This window comes from Rhodamnia argentea, chromosome 3 (assembly GCF_020921035.1).
Source record: "Rhodamnia argentea isolate NSW1041297 chromosome 3, ASM2092103v1, whole genome shotgun sequence".
In the NCBI taxonomy this organism is placed as follows: Eukaryota; Viridiplantae; Streptophyta; class Magnoliopsida; order Myrtales; family Myrtaceae; genus Rhodamnia; species Rhodamnia argentea.
This window is the reverse complement of record NC_063152.1, coordinates 14,153,282-14,171,180: the sequence shown is the minus strand read 5'-3', so window position 1 is coordinate 14,171,180 and position 17,899 is coordinate 14,153,282. Positions and strand designations below refer to the sequence as shown.

General features: G+C 41.1%; 2 protein-coding genes across 2 annotated transcripts in view; both read left to right on the top strand.

Annotated features, from left to right (window-relative positions):
• LOC125314483 (tRNA-specific adenosine deaminase TAD2-like) overlaps window positions 1-17,899 on the top strand; it is a 636,221-nt gene that overhangs the window by 494,751 nt on the left and 123,571 nt on the right. The gene's annotated exons all lie outside the window — the stretch shown is intronic.
• LOC115729247 (disease resistance protein RUN1-like) overlaps window positions 1-17,899 on the top strand; it is a 1,053,956-nt gene that overhangs the window by 1,024,643 nt on the left and 11,414 nt on the right. The window contains exon 5 of the mRNA XM_048275572.1: window positions 13,511-13,729. Within this exon, the coding sequence (XP_048131529.1) occupies window positions 13,511-13,729 (219 nt within the window). The remainder of the gene's footprint in view (window positions 1-13,510; window positions 13,730-17,899) is intronic.

Sequence of the window (17,899 nt, the reverse complement as noted above, 5' to 3'; positions counted from 1 at the left end):
CCACACATCTCCCAAAAAGGTTTCCACAACCACAACAGCTCATAAAAAATACTAGGGCGTAGGCACGTAGTTCGGGTCGTCATAGATCGGGTCGTACTCGGGGTCCAGTACCTCCTCGCTAGGCATATCGATGTCCATCGAGTCCTAGGTTTCGATCCTAGGGGCCGCAGTAGGCAGCCCCTCGAATCCACGGATTGGCCCGTAGAGAGCATCGCTATAGCGAACAAATAGGCTTTGAAATGGTGGAGTACTAAGTGCTCCAACGCCTCCTCTACCCATATGGTCATCACATGATGCTCCTAGACTAGATTCGTGTCCGAGACTATATGGTACTCGATATCAAATAACTGGTCTAAAGGGACCCCGAATCGAACCGGACAAGTCTCCATTACCTTAGTCCCGAAAAGGTCAACAATAACGGGATGAGAAATAAATCTCGGTAAGTCAACGCCTAAGTCCGACTAGGGCGTTGATTCACTCAGGGTGGCCTAAACATGCAGCATAAGTCGATAACAAAATAATAGCGTGCGTTCTATGCCATGCTCTAATTAATCACAGGAATAGGCACAACCCAGCAATATATCCACAATCACATGCAAACTTAACATGCCTTGGTTCATGTGTAATGCAATATTCGACATGACTCAACAGTTACTCCAATCAAGACATACAACCGGAACACCCAAACAATTTGTATGCACAGAAACCCATACGTGTTCCGATTATTAATGGCCATACGACCCGGCATACTAGACAGTTAGTGCATGCAAACTAGACGGTTTGTGCTTACCACACTAGATAGTTGGTGCTCTACTGGCATGACCAGGCATCGTTCCATTACTTCGACAATGACGACCGTTAAGCTGTGTGATTCCGATCGACATGACACGGACATAACAAGCATTCCTATAAGGAGCGTTAGTCCATCACAAGCTGCCATCGGCATTCGACCAACCCGACATCATAGATTGACGTGCATCCGACAAGTCGTATAATTCCGATCGACACGGCATGAACTTGTCGAAAAATCATCATATGACCACACAAGGCACTGCACAACCAAATCAATTCTTATCTTTTATATTTAGTCAAATGGTCACACAATCGTGCTTAAAGACTCGGCCCAAGGCCATTTTCATGCTCAAATATGCAACTTGATTCCACACGTGGTCACATGAATGTACAATTTATCCACTAGACTTTGTATCCGATACGGGGTGATTAATTGTCATATATACATAATATCTACACAACTAATGCATACAACAGTAAACCAATAATCATCCATCAATCAATCGATAATAATAATTAATTATTCCGACTACGGTTGATTAGCCTAGCCACAATTAATTAATCCAATTACAATTAATTAAGTTCATCTTAATTAATTAATCCGATAATCATCAGTCCACTCGGCATCGCCTAACAAACCCGCTCGCGATCAAAACCAAGACAGTTTACCATCAACTAGCCACGATCTATTTTATCCAACCAGAGTTAAATAACTATGATCATTTAACCTAATCGGGATTACTAACCTAACCATATCACAATTAACTAACTAATTCAGAATTAACACTAATTAATCTATCCCTAAAGGAAATTAACGTCCTAATCGGGGATTAGGGTTAACTCACGATGGCGGTGGTCCACGACGATCACAGGTTCACGGCGACGGAGGGCTCTCGGGTCCACGGCGACATGGCAACCACCGGGGTCGGCGGCTAAGGTGGTGACAAGTCACGACGAGGCGCAAGGGTGAGGGTGGTGGTCCGAGGTGGCAATGGGGCTGCGAGCTTGACGGGCCGGGGTTGCTAAAGGAGGCGAAGAACCGTGGGAGTAGCCTGCGTTAGCTCGCAGCGAAGGTGGACAAGCGGCGGGGCATCGGCTATGGGTCCATATGGCACGACAACAATGACGACTAGGATTCGGCGGCGATGCGGGTGACCGGTGGAGCTTGAGTTGGTCTTGAGTTCGGTTGGGGGCTGCGGGTCGCGACTCAACGACGAGACGAAGGATGAGCGTCGGGTTTTGGCGAGCTTGGGGGTTGGTCGAGACGGGGGCATAGGGTGGCTAAGGTGAGAACGGCATCGCAGAAGACCCGGCGGGCTCGTGGTAGTCGCAACGATGGGCGAAGGAGGAAAGGGGGTCGGGGTTCTCGGGTGGAGGTCGGCGGTAGCCGCTCGCGGGGCTCAACTTGGCGGGTTGACAACGGGCTAGTGGCGAAGCGACGACGGTAGAATGGCGGGAGGAGGCGGCGAAATGGTGGTCAGCCGGAGCAATAACGGCTAAGGAGAGGGAGGGTCGGGAGGGATGTCATCGAATGGGGGGAAACCGTGAGGAGGAGGAAGAGAGAGAGAAGAGAGAGAAAAGATAAAAGAGAGAGAAACAAAACTTGAGTTGATGGGTGGTTGGTGAAAAGACTAGTGGGTTGGTGAGTTGACTTGAGGGGTCCATTAGAGGTCAAATCAAGTTTGAATATTTTTGTCCTGTAGTGCGTAAATTCAAGAACATTTTGGTAAATTGGTATTTTAGGATTAATTGGTCATTTGGTTCAAACAACTAAGGGTATTTTTGTGACATTCTCAATTTCGACCCTCTTCGAGGCTAATGATGGAATGAGATCTCGAAATCGGATATCTGACAATGAAGAATGCCAACAATTGAAATGAATTGGATGTCGCGTCATCGAGGGTAATTTCTATTGGAAAGGCGAAAAATTTGACCTGTCGGTGCGAAATTACCGTTTTGCCCCCGGGAGGTATAATTTGGTATTAATGAAGGATGAAGGGCATTTTGATCAATTGACACCCCCATGGGCTGTTGAAAATGTGAGAGAAATATTGGTCAATGATGGTCAATAAATTCCAATATATTTATGAAAATAAGGCCAAATATGAATTTTTGGATAATTATCCATAATTAACCCTATTGACCTACTATTCACATCTTGACCAACCCCAATTATTGGTGATAAACACACACTCTCTCTCTTGACTTCAGCTGAACACTTTTGCTCTCTCCCTCTCCACGTTGCCCCTTCTTCCTCTTCATTTCCTCACAAACAAAATCTATTCTACTCGGCCAGCTCGCTGTTCTGTCCCGACTGCTTCACTGTTCCGGCCATAACTTCTTTGTCCGACATCTGATTGAGGTGAGACCACTTCCATTTGAAATCTTATCGTCTTATCTTTCCAGGGACATATTATAAGCTTAATTTGGCCCGGTATTTTTTTCCCGTAGGTCTATTTGAATGGACAAAGGTCTGGACGAGGCAGAATTTAACCCGGTTTGAGAGAGAGCCTTCTTGCATCAGTTTCCAGAGCTCATTTGGCTTCCAAATTGTGGTGAGACCTTCTAGACATGTTGTACTTAAGTTTGCTGAGTTAGGATTGGAAGTGTAGTTGAGATTTGAAGAATTTTCATGGCTGATTTGAGGTGAATTCTGGAGGACAGAATTTGACCATCTGCGTGCCTAAACGAATCGGACTGATTGGAGGCCTTAAAGGTGTCATTTTGATTTCAAATTTTCGGTGAGACCTCTATAATCATAGATTGAGAGGTTAGCAAGAATATTATGGGATAATTTGAAGTTTATAGCAAGTTTAATTGCTGACTTAAGTTGGTTGTTGCAAGAACAGTTTCTGGTTAGATGCTGGCCTGTTTGGGTTGAAGCTGTTGGAGGCTATTTGAGGTGTCAATTGGCTTTGAAATTCTTGGTAAGACACCTTAGGATATAGTATAATGTGTTATTGTGGAGTACACGAATTGGATTGGAGTTTAGAAGTGGTTTCATGGCTGATTTGTGCAATTGAACTCAAACCGTATACTGCCCTGTTTTTGGACAGAATTGAAGTTGGACCTTGAGGCTTCATATGGTGGATTAAGCTAGTCCAATTTGCTTTGTAAGTGACCCCTAACCCTTTATTAGGACGTTAGGGTACTAAGGGATGAATTAATGACTTAATTGATGAGTTTATGAAGTGAATTGTGCTTGTATTGCTAGAGACCAAATGTGGCCCAACATAGCTGAATCTTGTGTGATTCCTTGGGGTGAACTTGTGATCTTTTCATGGTTGAATTGGCAATATGTGTACTTGGTGCTCATGTGTTTGCATGGTCGTATGGTATTTGGCCTTGAATAGCATTTGTGTGAGAAATTATGCTTGAAATGGCAAGAAAATGAGTTGTGTAATTGATTCCCAATATATATGAGATTGTGCCATGCAATGAAAGTATACGGCCATGATTACTCCTCTTGGTAAAAGAAGAATCGGTTTCTCATGTCTAAAGCATTGTTATTTGCTTGATTGAAATATACTTGACCGTGAGGTCTGTTGAAAGACAAGATTGGCTTATGAGCCTTATGCAACGAGAAACATAACATGAGATGGCAAGTTGAGGTAAATAAGATATGAGCCTAAGGGCCTATCATACCCTGGGTCTTGATCATGCGGGGATATGTGATACTTCGGGTCTTGATCATGCGGGGATAAGTGAATTGAAATTGTGATACCCTAGGTCTTGATCATGCGGGGATATGTGATACCCTGGGTCTTGATCATGCGGGGATAAGTGAATTGAAATTGTAATACCCCGAGTCTTGTACCATGCGGAGATATGTAATTCCTTGGGTCTTGTGCCATGCAAGGTTAAGAATTGTAATACCCCGAGTCTTGTGCCATGCGGGGATATGTGATTCCCCGGGTCTTGTGCCATGCGAGGTTAAGAATTGTAATACCATGAGTCTTGTGCCATGCGGGGATATGTGATTCCCTGGGTCTTATGCCTTGCAGAGTTGTAATTAAAATTATCTTGAGGCGTTAGAATGAGGGCCAAATTATTGAGTTGAGAAAGGAGAAATGAAGGTGAAATGTGAATTGATTCCTGGAATACGGATTTGATATTGTGCTAGTAGGTTAAACTTGGCCATTGGTATCGGAAGCATGAAGAGCTCGACGCGTATTGACGTGGGCATAGCCGTTGAAAAGAGAATTGTGATGAAATTGAGAAGAAATCCTTGCATATAAACTTGTTATGATGCTGGCACGAGGAACATGATTTTGATAAAATGGATGCCTTAGAATTGTATTTGTTATATGCCATTCATGATGACTTATTGTGATGCATTGAGTACCATACGTTAAATTGCTTGATGAACTTTATCTACTGTTTTAAAAGATGTCTGGAGGTACTAATAGCCTAGTTTAGGTTTAGGGCTAGCTAACCGAGATTTATATCTCACCCCGTCGTGGGATTAACATTTTCGTGTCCCAAATGATGGAAACCGAGCTTGACAAGGATGAATATGTGAGGAAATAATTGTAGAACATGGATTTACTTTTGTGACCCTAAGGATTTCATTTTGTCTGGAAGTTAGAATTGAAACCTTTGGACTCGTAATTGGTGTTGTGAAAAGACGTACCTTCTTGTCCCGAGTCATCTTGTATTAAACTTGCTTAGAGATGTTTTATTGCTTCCATATGCTTATATCCTTTGGAAGTTCTTAAGTTGTGGGCCGAAGAATCCCGGGAGATCATTCATTGAAGAACAGCCTCGTGGGATGTTCACGTACTCGTCGAGTTCGGGGCGTGACAATTTTAGTACTTTCAAGGCTAGGGCATGATCGGGGCTAAACTTTGGCACGAAGGGTTTCAATACTACTACGCAACGACTAAGCTATCGGAGCTTAAATTACTCCGACCGACGTCTCCAGAATATCCAATTATCGTCTCTTAAATACTCAAAAATCCAAATTTATTTCTCAGGCTGAAATTCATGATTTAACTTTTATTAAATCCAATTATCTTACAGATGTCAAAATTTCGGGACGTCACATTTTACAAGCCGAGAGAGGATCCAAACCATCATGGGGGTGGCAGAGCATTCTTCATGGTAGAGTGAGATGGTCCATTGGCACCGAAGAGTCAGTTAATATTAGGAAAGACTGCTGGCTTAAGAGGGGAATTATAGGAGGTCCAGCAAATAAATCAGACTCGGTGAAAGTGGTGGAATTAATTCAGAAAAAGAAAGCTGAGTGGGATACCCGCACAATTAGACTTATGTTTGACGAGAATATAGCTAAGGAAATTCTCTCTATCCCTCTAAGCCACCTCCCTCTCGGAGATAAGCTGAAATGGACTAGAAATCAAACAGGGAACTTCTCTATTAATAAGAGCGCCTACAACTTTCTTAGAGAAGTGGAACAGAAATAGAACACGGACGTGGCTTCTATCTCCCTCCAACCATCCCGAAAACTCTGGAATGGCATTTGGAACCCCAAAAGTCCGAATCTTTCAATGGAATATATGTCAGAATGCCCTACCCAAAAGATACAATCTTTTCAGGCGAAACATAATCTCCTAACCCCTATGTCCTGTATGCAATTAACAAGCGGAAACTACCAAGCATATTTTCTTGTTCTGTCCGTGTAGAGGTGGCTGGTTCGGCCGAATCGGCGGTTCCGATTCCGGTTCCGAATCGCCGGTTCCCGAGCCCAACGGCTCTTTCTCCCGTGCCTCCCCCTTTTTTTAAAAAAAACGGGTCGGAACTGGCCCGGAACCAGCGGTTCCGGGCCTGTTCCGACAATTTAAAAACCGGAACCGGCCCTGAGGGCCGGTTCCGGTTCCGCGTTAGAACTGTGGGCCTGGTCAACGGGCCGGTTCCGGGCCCCCGGGCCCATTTGGCTATATCTATGTCCATGGACAGAACAGTTCTAGGAAAAGCATAACATAAGTCAAAGGCGTCCTCCAAGCTTTTCTCGTATGGACGCTTGGCTCCAGGACAAATTAGACGAATAAAGCCACCCACCCACTTTTGACTTGGCTGCCATCATCCTCTGGGGCAAATGGAAAAAAAAAAGAAATAACTTAGTCTTTCGGGGATTAAAGCCAAACGCAGAACACCTACTTGAGGAAGCAGAGGCAACACTTCCAAGCTACCGCAAGTGGAATTCAAAAGATCTAAGCTTTTCTTCCGCAGTTTCGAGCTCACCCCCATCCGGATCCCTCCGGAAAACCCAAATCTGAAATTGAATGTTGACGCTCCGGTTGGAGATGCCAGAACAGATGGAGCAATCACGGGAGTCCTTAGAGACTCGAACGGGGTCCTTCTTGACGGATTCACAGGAAAATCCGTCCTTGCTCTGCTCTGTTGGCTGAAGCTAGGGCCTTGGTCGCTGGCTTGAAGCTACTGGAAGCGAAGAGAGATGTGGGCGAGAAGAAGCTTTTAGTGCACATTGAATCCGACTCTATCCTTAGTTCTCCGGTCAAAGGAGAGATGAAAGTGTATTGGGAGGCCGAACCTCTTATTTGCGAGGCCCAAATACCCCTAGCCCACCATCCAAATATAACGGTGGCCCATTGCAAGAGGGAACCCAACCGGGTGACCGACTGGGTCGCCAAAATGCACCGATCTAATTGTATTCCGGCCTTTTGATTCTCGTCCCCTCCTCAACCCCTTTGGGAGTTACTTGTAGTTGATGCCCCTCGTTTGGGCTCTTTTTGTGAGAACCTTTAATTATCAGCTATGCAGTTTGCTTTCGACCAAAAACAAAAAGCGTGCAGAGTCAAGGACTTAGATTGATTGGTTCACGGGGCATACAAAATACTACCGGCACACAGGTCAAAGACCTAGATTTGATTGGTTCACGGGACATACCAAATACTGCCAGCATACACGTCAAAGACCTAGGTTTGATTGGTTCACGGGGCATACCAAATATTTTGTGGACCTCTAGGGCTATGTAGCACGGACATGACACGGGATACGAGACACGACACTACACGATACGCCGACACGTGAGTTCTTAAAAAATACAGAATTTCGACACGCTCGAACACGTTATATATTAAATATATATTTTTATATATTTTTCTGTCAGCATGACAATATGGATTCTGAATAATTTTAAATTTTCATCTTTTTACGTGAAACCGGATTGAAATCAGATCAACGGACCGAACGACTGAACCGGTCCACGGGTCCAGTATACTGATCAGCCAACCCTAAATTCACCTCTTCTTTTCTCTCTCTTTTCCTCACTGACTTGCTTCCCTCACTCTCCAGCGGCACTCTTTCCCTTCTCACTCACTCTCCAAGCGTGCTTTCTTTGTCTTGCTCTTGGAGTTGCGTCCTCCTTCTATCTCTCCTTCCCTCCCTCCGGCGACGCCCCTCTAAGGTTTTTAGATCTGTGGTCTTCTCCATGCATCTGCCGTTCCGAGGGAAGGCGGCGAGTCGCAACTAGGCCTAGAGCAGCGACATGAGAGAGAGAAGAGCGCCACAGGTAGAGACCGCGAGAGAAAGAGATTAGATCAGAAAATTTTGGATTTTTTTTTCAATTTTGACTCACCTACACACTGGACACGCGAGTCCCACTCGTGTCCGTTCTGTTGACCAAGTGTCGGAGCTCGGACACGCGTTGACCGCGTGTCCGGCAGTGTCTGGCGCATGTCGGTCCGTGTCCGACATGCAAAAATCTCCCTAACAGGCGAGTCCGTGCTACATAGCTCTAGGATAGCCACGATTATAAAAATAAAAAAATAAAAAATCAGCAAACAGAAAACAATTACTCAAAGGTCAGGAGCGCCATTTCGAGGAAGCCAGAAAAGTTTGTCTTATTAGTCAGCCCATGACAAAAGCTATCCTGATGATGAATAAACTAAACTCCAGTTTCCGTGTAAGAAAAAGAAGAACGAAAAACTAAACAGATGAAAGTCATTCCCTCGAAGCCAGCATATTAGTAAAATATTTATTTTATGTTGAACGTCATACTCTTCTAGAATTTAAGAAAATAAATTTAATATCAAACAAGGAAGCTTTTGTCAATAAGACAATCTGAATAACGCCATTGTATGCCGTCTTCGGTGAATATAAGTCCATGTGTTCACACCTATTAGGTATCTTGGTCCATCCTTAAGCACCATCATTCTCCAAAGTTCTAATATTACTGATAGATTTAATATTATTGTTTGTTGACCCTACCGCAGAGAAAAGTCAGGCATTTGTGCCCTCTATTACATGATTAAACCAACGAGAAGATCAAATAGTGAGCGAACTACACAGTCTTGTGGTCCACATTTAAGTAATCTAAAATCCGAAAACTTTGTCGGGTGAGCATGAAGATGTTAGCTTTGTCGTCGGCAGTTAATCGCCCATTTAATTAGTGAAAATATTACGAGTATTCATCTTTATTTCATGACAATACGTTTGTATATGTAACATACCCCAAATTTATAGGGTATGACCAGCTGTCCTGTAATGGACGAAGACTTTAACTAAAACCATTTCATAAGAATCTAACTTCACACCAAATCATTCATCACGTAAAACTTGTATCTACAAATCTTAAGAATACCCAAACCGTGTCCGAAAGGAATTCAATAGTACTCTCAATTTCCTAACATTTATTTGGTAAATTGCATGCAAGGTCGCCCCATATCAGTCTGCACATGCCCCCATTTACTCTTATTCGTTCTTCTGGAATGGTCATAGAAAGGGAGAGCAAGATTACAGGTGAAGGCTTAGACTTTATAGTCCATAGGGTTTGCGGACGTTTTAGGGGTCTTTAGCTAATAATTGTGTGTATAAAAAAAAATGAAATAGGGCCTTTACTTGTGCATATGTTAAATTATTATTGATCACTTGAAGAAAAGTAAAACAAAGGAAAGACAACTACTCGAAGGTTGGGAATTGCCTGCGCTTTCGAGGAAGCCAGCAAAGTTTTTTCCTTATTAGTGAACCCATAAGGAAAGCTAACCCGATGATATGAAATACTTCTTTTTCAAAAAAGAAAAATGAAGATTAAACAGATGAAACCTATTCCCTGAATGTCGGTAAACTTCTTGTTTTTTTTTGTTTTTTTTTTGGGTCGAATTTGCTGGTACTCTTCATCGCGTGTAATTTTATATGTCTCTTGAGTGGGTCATGTGGTAGATTATTATATAGCAAGAAAAAAAAAAGACTTCTTAGAGGTTGGGGATGAACTTTCTTTTTTGACCCTATGGGGATGAACTTTCGAGGAAGCAAGAAAAGTCGTTTTTTATCAGCCCGTGACCTACTTTTGTCGGCCATGGAGAAGCTTGTGTCGCTCGCACAGTCCGAATAACGCGGTGGCACGCGGTCTTCAGTGAAAAAGGTCCACGTGTTCAGACCTTTACATGTCTTAGTCCATCCTTAACCACCACCATTTGCTAAAGTACTAAAAAAAGTTACCTATCTCTCTCTCTCCTCTAGTATAAGAATGAATCACCAAGAAGATCAAGTGGTGTCCGAGCTACGTCAAAACACCGCATCAAATCTTAAGCTCATAGTCCATTTTGATTGTTGAACTCCATCATCCAATGGCTTCTTCATCGAAATCCAAAAGGACTTACGATGTCTTCTTGAGTTTCAGAGGAGAGGTACGTAACAACTTCGTCAGTCATCTCTACGGAGCGTTAGTCCAGAATGGAATACACACTTTCCAAGACAACGAAGAATTGAGGAAGGGAGACAATATATCAGTACTTATGAAGGCCATCGAAGAATCGTGCATCGCAATTATCGTTTTCTCTGAGAATTACACTTCCTCATGGTGGTGCTTGGAAGAGGTGGCCAAGATTATGGAGTGCAATGCGCAAAAGGTCATCACCGTTCGACCAGTGTTTTATAAAGTCGACCCAAAAGAAGTGAGAAAGGGGAGAGCGAGTTATGCACGAGGCCTGGCTAAGCATGAGTCTAAGCACGGAAAGGATTCGGAGGAAATAAAGAGATGGAAGAATGCCCTTTTCAATGCTGGAAACTTGATCGGGTGGACGTTGAATGATGGGTAAGTAGAGGGGTTTCCATCTTTTGTATGTGAAACTAATCTTTACAAGTATGGATATTGTTTGTAAAAATAATTGAATGAATAAATTGCAAATGTTAGTAATTTCATGTAAGAGTTAGGAAATATAAATGAAATTCGGCAAAAGATTAGAAAAGTTTATGATTAAAAGACAATTAAACTTTGCTTTGTAACTCAAATAAGAATTAATAACCCAAAATTAGTTGATAACTTAATTGAAGAAAAGTTGATAATTTACTCTAATTAAGGTTGGCAAATTCTGAAATGAGTTAGTAAGTAACTTAAATGAGAGCTATTAACCCAATAGAAATAATTGGTAAAATCTAAAAATATAGGTAAACATTAACAAGTAGCTCAAGCGAGATTTGGTAACCCAAGACTAAAAGGTAATTATTTCATATGAGAAAGGTTGGTAAGTCATTCTAATTTATATTAGTAATCTCATACAAAAAATAAATTCGCTGTCATAAGTTATGCAAATCAAATTTGATAAGGTAGTACAAAATTCGTGAACTTCAAATTACAAAAAAAGTTAGTGAATTCACGAAATCATTGGTAAATTACTAAAAAGTTATAAGTCGTCGATCCTTTTTCCACCGACAATTATTTAGCATTCCAATACTTATTTGAACTCACCGGCACGAAAAGAAAAGAAAAAACTTAATTTTACGCTTAGAGCAATAGAATTCTGCCTTCGGCTTTTGCTAAGCCCTGTTTCATTCGAGTAAGGTCTATAGCTCTTTCTTTTGGATCCTTGTTGCCCTCCTCAATGTGCAATAGAAGTTCTAAACATTTAATGCTTGGGCAATTTGAGGTCTTCACATTTCATTTTGGTCATTCGAGATCTATAGATTTTGGATTCTGGTCATCCGAGTCCTAAACTTGTCACAAGTAGCATTTTCAGTTCTAAAAAATCACATGTGGTTATCCATAAGACAGACATGTGGCTTTTTCAATAAAAATAAAATGTTAAAACTTGATTGACAAATGGACAAAATGTTAAGTAGTGTTATTGCCCTTGCCCCATTTGTTTGGAAGGAATAAAAATGTTCCCAATGTTTCATACAGGATAATTAGTGTATGCCACCCATGTAGAGCAATGACACCGTGCTTCGGGGAATTCAATAAACTTGGAATCCAAATCTTAACCACCGTTCAAAGTCCTAAATGGCTCTTTTTGACTAAATTTAGAGAATAAGTCAATCGTCATGTCCGAAGCAAAAGAACATGTATAACTTAAGTAGATAGAGATGCATGTTTTGATTGGTGTGGAGCTTTACGATTTCAAATTCGACTCGGTCGGAATAAATTTGTTTTGGCTGTAATTATCTGAAAATGAGATGCATTGCTTTGTCAATGTTGGTTGGTGATTGCTCGTTGTTTTCTTATTTCCAATTGCTAAAACGATGCTACCACTCCTTTTTTTTTTTTTTTTTTGTTAGAGATGATGAGGCAAAGATTATACAAGAAATTGTGAAGGAGATCTCAACTCACCTAGGCCGAACACCTTTACATGTTGCTGAGCATCCGGTTGGGATAGATTCTCGAGTGGTTAAATTGAAATCGATGTTGAACCTCGAGTCTATAGATGATGTTCTCATGGTGGGATTATGGGGACAGGGAGGCATAGGAAAGACAACTTTAGGGAAAGCCATTTATAATGATATTTCCAAACAATTTGAAGGTTCGAGTTTTCCGGCAAATGTTCGAGAAAATTCAAAAGATCGCAATGGTTTAGCTACTTTGCAAGAACAATTACTAAATGATATATTATTGCCTAAAGAACGATTAGTACTGTCCGATGTCGCCCGAGGTATTACTCTAATAGAGCAAAGACTTGGTCACAAAAGAGTTCTTGTCATCCTTGATGATGTGGATCACTTGAACCGATTACGTGCTTTAGCGGGAAAAGCCAATTGGTTTGGTAATGGGAGTAGGATCCTCATTACTACAAGAGATAGCCATTTCCTAACTCCCAAGCTAGATTGGGATCATGTGTATGTGTATGAAGTTCAAGCGTTGGATGACGGTGAAGCTTGTGAGCTGCTTAGTAAGCATGCTTTTCTAACACACCAAATCGGGACAGATCTAGTGGATGGTTTTCTAAATCATGCTAAAGGCCTTCCTTTAGCACTTGAGGTGCTCGGTTCCTTCTTACACAATAGAAGAGAACGAGAATGGGAAGATATACTAGAAAGACTTTCTAGGTTTCCCGACAAATCCATCAATGATGTGCTCAAAATAAGTTATGATGGACTAGATGAAGATCATAAAGAGATTTTTCTCCACATCGCATGCTTCTTTAAGGGGTGGAAAATTGAGCACATCAATAAAGTTCTCAACAGTTGCGATTTTCAAGCAACATTAGGATTACAAGTTCTTTTTGAGAGGTCCATGATAAGAATCGAGTCCGGAATACTACAAATGCACGACTTGATTCAATCGATGGGTATGGATATTGTGAAGCAAGAATGTCATGATCCCGGGAGACGCAGTAGACTGTGGCTGTATGACGATGTTTACAATGTTCTTTCATGCAACGTGGTAAGAGTTGTGAATACAATCAAAAGTTTGCTCCTTTTCTTTGACTCTAGTTACTAAATATGCATAACCTAAATATTTGTGTACATACAGGAAAATTCCACTGTAAAAGCCATAGTGGTGGAGCTACATGTGTGGAGAAAGATGTGTATCAATTGTGATGCTTTTACAAAGATGACAAAGTTGAGTTTGCTCATCTTGCGCAAGGTTTCTTTTCAAGGTCCTATATGTCTTCCTAATGAGCTAAGATGGGTTGAATGGCCTGGATATTCTCGCCAGATAGAATTTTCTGCAGGTCCAAAGAAATTAGTGGGACTTGATATGCGCGAACGCAATGTCACAGGAGTTGTAAAACAATTTAAGGTGAGCATTTACCTACATAGTGCTTTTTATTATCTACTTCATTTGTATATGTTTATGCGGATTATACGAACTAGTACACAAAAGCAAGTAGTTCCTATGCTTTAAAAACCACTTCTCTATGTTATTTTAAAATGATCCTCAGTAGGTGGTGTAAAAAAAAAAAAATTACGTGCAGCAAAATTGGCGTTTGAAAAATTTAAGCGAAACAACTTTATCAGAAGTAACTAATGGAAAAGATTTGTTGCTAAAATACATGTAACAAAGAAACTTTATTCATATATGTCGAAAGAGAAAGATATTTCAAGGTTAATAGGGGAATTTATTAAATGAAAGTCATTGCATCATAAGCAAATTTGAATTATCATATTCTAATTGTGAGATAAAATAGAATTATCAATTTCACGTATTTTCCATAGCTATAATATCTGCAAAATAAATTATTAAGGATAATCAATTGAAGGAATGAAAAGAAAAGATTGAAATCCCTTAAAAGTAGGAGATCATCTGTATTTTATATAATATTATAGAAGAAGTTCAAATACTCTTTAAGCCTAATATCTCTTTGACCAAAAAAATAAAAAAAGGCCTAATATCTCTAGCTACCCACATAGTTATATTTTAAATCAAATCAAATCCAGCAAGGGAAGAAATTCAAAATGCTAATCTGCTATCATAATCTGTGTAACCTAATTCTAGTTACGTCGGTTTTTTGCATATTTAAATGGGCATAAGGACACCTCAAGTGCCAATATACTTAAGTGCCAAATCGGAGAAAAAATGATTACTTTAGTGCCAACGATGAGAAATTTCGGTGACCTCACCGGAGTTAGCACTTAAATAATTATTTTCGAAAAAAATTGATAATTAAATAATCCAAAAAACAATCACTTTAGTTCCAACGGCTAAAAATTCCGACGACCTCACCGGAATTGGCACGTAAATAATTGTTTTTAAAAAAATTCGGCATTTAAGTGATCCAGAAAAGATAACGATATCAAAGTGAATACCGTACATAAACATTAGCACTTGAGTTGTCGTTTTACCCATTTAAATATTTTCATGTTACAGAAAAAGTGATCAAATAAAAGAGAAACAAAAATGTGACGGACTTACCGCTTGACATGAATATATAAGTTAAAAGCACCCAAGGAGTAGTTGGTTGACTGGTAGGCCGCGAAGCCATCAAGTAGTGGAGTCTTACCCATTGCGCGTACGTAATTGGCGGGATTTGTCCGGTATCAATATAATTAGCTCATAAACGCACCGTTCTGTAAAACAAAGGCATTGTTAATTGCTTACATCGGTTCGTAGGGATCAGCATTTCTAAGGAGACGTAGAAAACAATAGCTAGAAACTTTGCCAATAATGGGTGTAATGCGTGGGGCATACCACTAATTTCTTAACAGAAAGTCAAACCAATATTTTGATTTGAAAATACGAAATTTTTATTTTGTTCCTGATGTTTCTCAAATTGTGATGGAATTTTTATATTTGACATTCATCTCTGTCTCTCTCTCTTTATATATAATATCAGAACTTATTGAGTGTTCACTCATGTACTCACCACATAACACGACTTCACTTCACTTCAATGACTGCTACATGATGCATGACGCAGACATAGTTTTGTAGCGTGTCCCACATCCGCATGCATGCCACGTGGCAGTTTACTTTACTCTTGGGATTGCCGCTATGTCATGACCTAAACCCTATAAGCCGTCGACATCCCACCCGGCCACGACCGCGTACGGTTCTCCGGGATCCAAAGGCCAACAAAATTAAAACAACACATACGGAAGCAACAACAATCCCCGTACGAAAACTAACAAAACTACGATAACTTGGGATGTTAAAACACACTTATGTATATATATACATAACTGCTACAAACTCATCAAACCTAGGGCTTCGAGGGTCACTGTACAAGCCCGTGACCACCTATCACAAAAAGAAACGTGGTTGAAGCCCGTTACACAACCAAAATAAAACACTCTACAAAAGTCAGGAGACCAACTATCCTAGGCCTCGTCCTCGCTATCCGGTACAATCTCATCTACAGTTGCTAGCTCATCCTCGTCCAACTCTGGGGGCTGCTCGGCATCCGAAGGCTCCACAACTTCCCCATCTTCGGTAGGTACCGCGGCTACGGGGTTAGGCGCCAAAACTCTAGGTCCAGCATCTGGATGCACTACCATGCCATCCGGAGGAGCAACATTTACCGGATCAAACTCTCCGACTCCATCGAAGGGAACATCAAATCCTCTCAACGGTCCCACGGTCATATTACCATGGCGGTACTTCCAAGCTACATATGTATGGGGCCTCCAGTAGATCTCCCCCGTGTCCACCCAAATCGTTGTCGCGTGCCTACAATAAACTTTGTTTTCCCCCACCGGATATTCTGTTACTAAGGTATCCATGTCTTGGGGAATACCGAACCTCCGGGGCGGGTCATTCATGCTTGCGGCGGAGGGTCCGAAATAAACAACGAGCCCACGACGGGGTGAGATAAAATCTCGATAAGCTAGCCCCTAATCCTAGATTAGGGCTCTAGTGCCTCCAGACACATTTTCAGTGAACAATTTCCAATAATCCTTCTTTCTTACCCAAAAATTCCACAATTAAAAATCCAGAAAAATTCCATTCTTTCTCCGAAAATTCCCACACCTTCTAAAATATTCTACGTTACTCCCGTTTTGGCGTTCCACGCCTCGGTCTGACAATAAAATATTCCACGTGCTCCGTGACCCGCGTTTAACGCATCGGGCCATAATATAAATATCCATGTTACTCCAAAAAATTTCACGTTACTCCACCGACATCATACAAGTTCATAACATTGAGCCTCGGACCTTTATAGAACACGGCTCTATATATATACCGGGGTCTCAGACACAAAGGAATACGACCCAAAAATCTCGGTCTTGGATACATAGGAACACGACCGAATTAAGTCTCAGACAATTAGTCGAACACGACTCACTTTGATCTCGGATGACTTAATTGAACACGATTTTCATACATTCTCGGTTTCAGATAATCAAACGAATACGGCTCACTTTGGCCTCAAATGACTCGATTGAATACGACCCTCATATTTTCCGAGAATAGATAGGGACCACGTGATTCGTTCACGTTAGAGAATTAATAAATCGGGACCACCCAATTAATTCACGCTAATCCATAGATTAATCCAGACCACCCGATCAATTTATGCTACCACAGAATTCAATCTACGCCACACGACCATATTTATGCTAGCGTAGCAATAAATAAATACGTACGATTAAAATTATACTAACGTGAAATTAATACGCACCATACAATTTAATTATACCAACGTGGAAATTTATCGGGGCCGAACAATTTAAATATTCTAACGTTCAATTAATTCACTACTATAGTACTAAACTATAACAATACCACATTTAATTAATTTCATGGCATAACAACATATTGTCACATAAAAGTAACTATAGTTAAAATATAACCTAACCATGGTTCAAAAATTAACTAGAGTTAATAACTAACCTAACCATGGTTAAATAATAGCATAAAGTAACTAGAGTTAGCAAAAGTAACCATGGTTCAACTTTGACCATACAATTATCCTCTTAAATTCACTATTCACTTCAAGAACATGGTTTCTCTCTCCTCAAAACTTCATTCTCGGCCAAGGCATAAAAATGGCCAAAAACAACCAATTTTTCACCAAAAACTACATAATCTATAGTCTATTAGCACCCTAGATACATAATATGAGGTTAGGGACCAACTTACAACAATTTTTGCAAGTTTTCCGGCGAGAAACGGGCGAAGAAATCTTGGTTCCAACCGGTGGCTCCGGAGACTCCCTTGCTCGGCTAAAAATCCACAAAACTCCGGCGGTTCAAGGTGGTTCGGGTGGTAGTCGAGTTCCGGCGATCCAAGGCGAATCCGGCTAGGCTTAGGAAATTTTTCGGCAATGGAGGTGGGAGAGAGAGTGAATTCGGCCAAGGGGTGAGGTAGAGAGAGAAAGTGAGGTGGAGAGAGAGAGTGTTCTTGAAAAATGAAGAAGAAGAGGGCCAAAAACATTAATTAATAAAAGGCTAGATAATTCAAGGGTGGATATTTTTGGTGTCTTGAATGCAAGAAGGACAAAAATGGAATTCCCCCCACAAGACTAGTCAA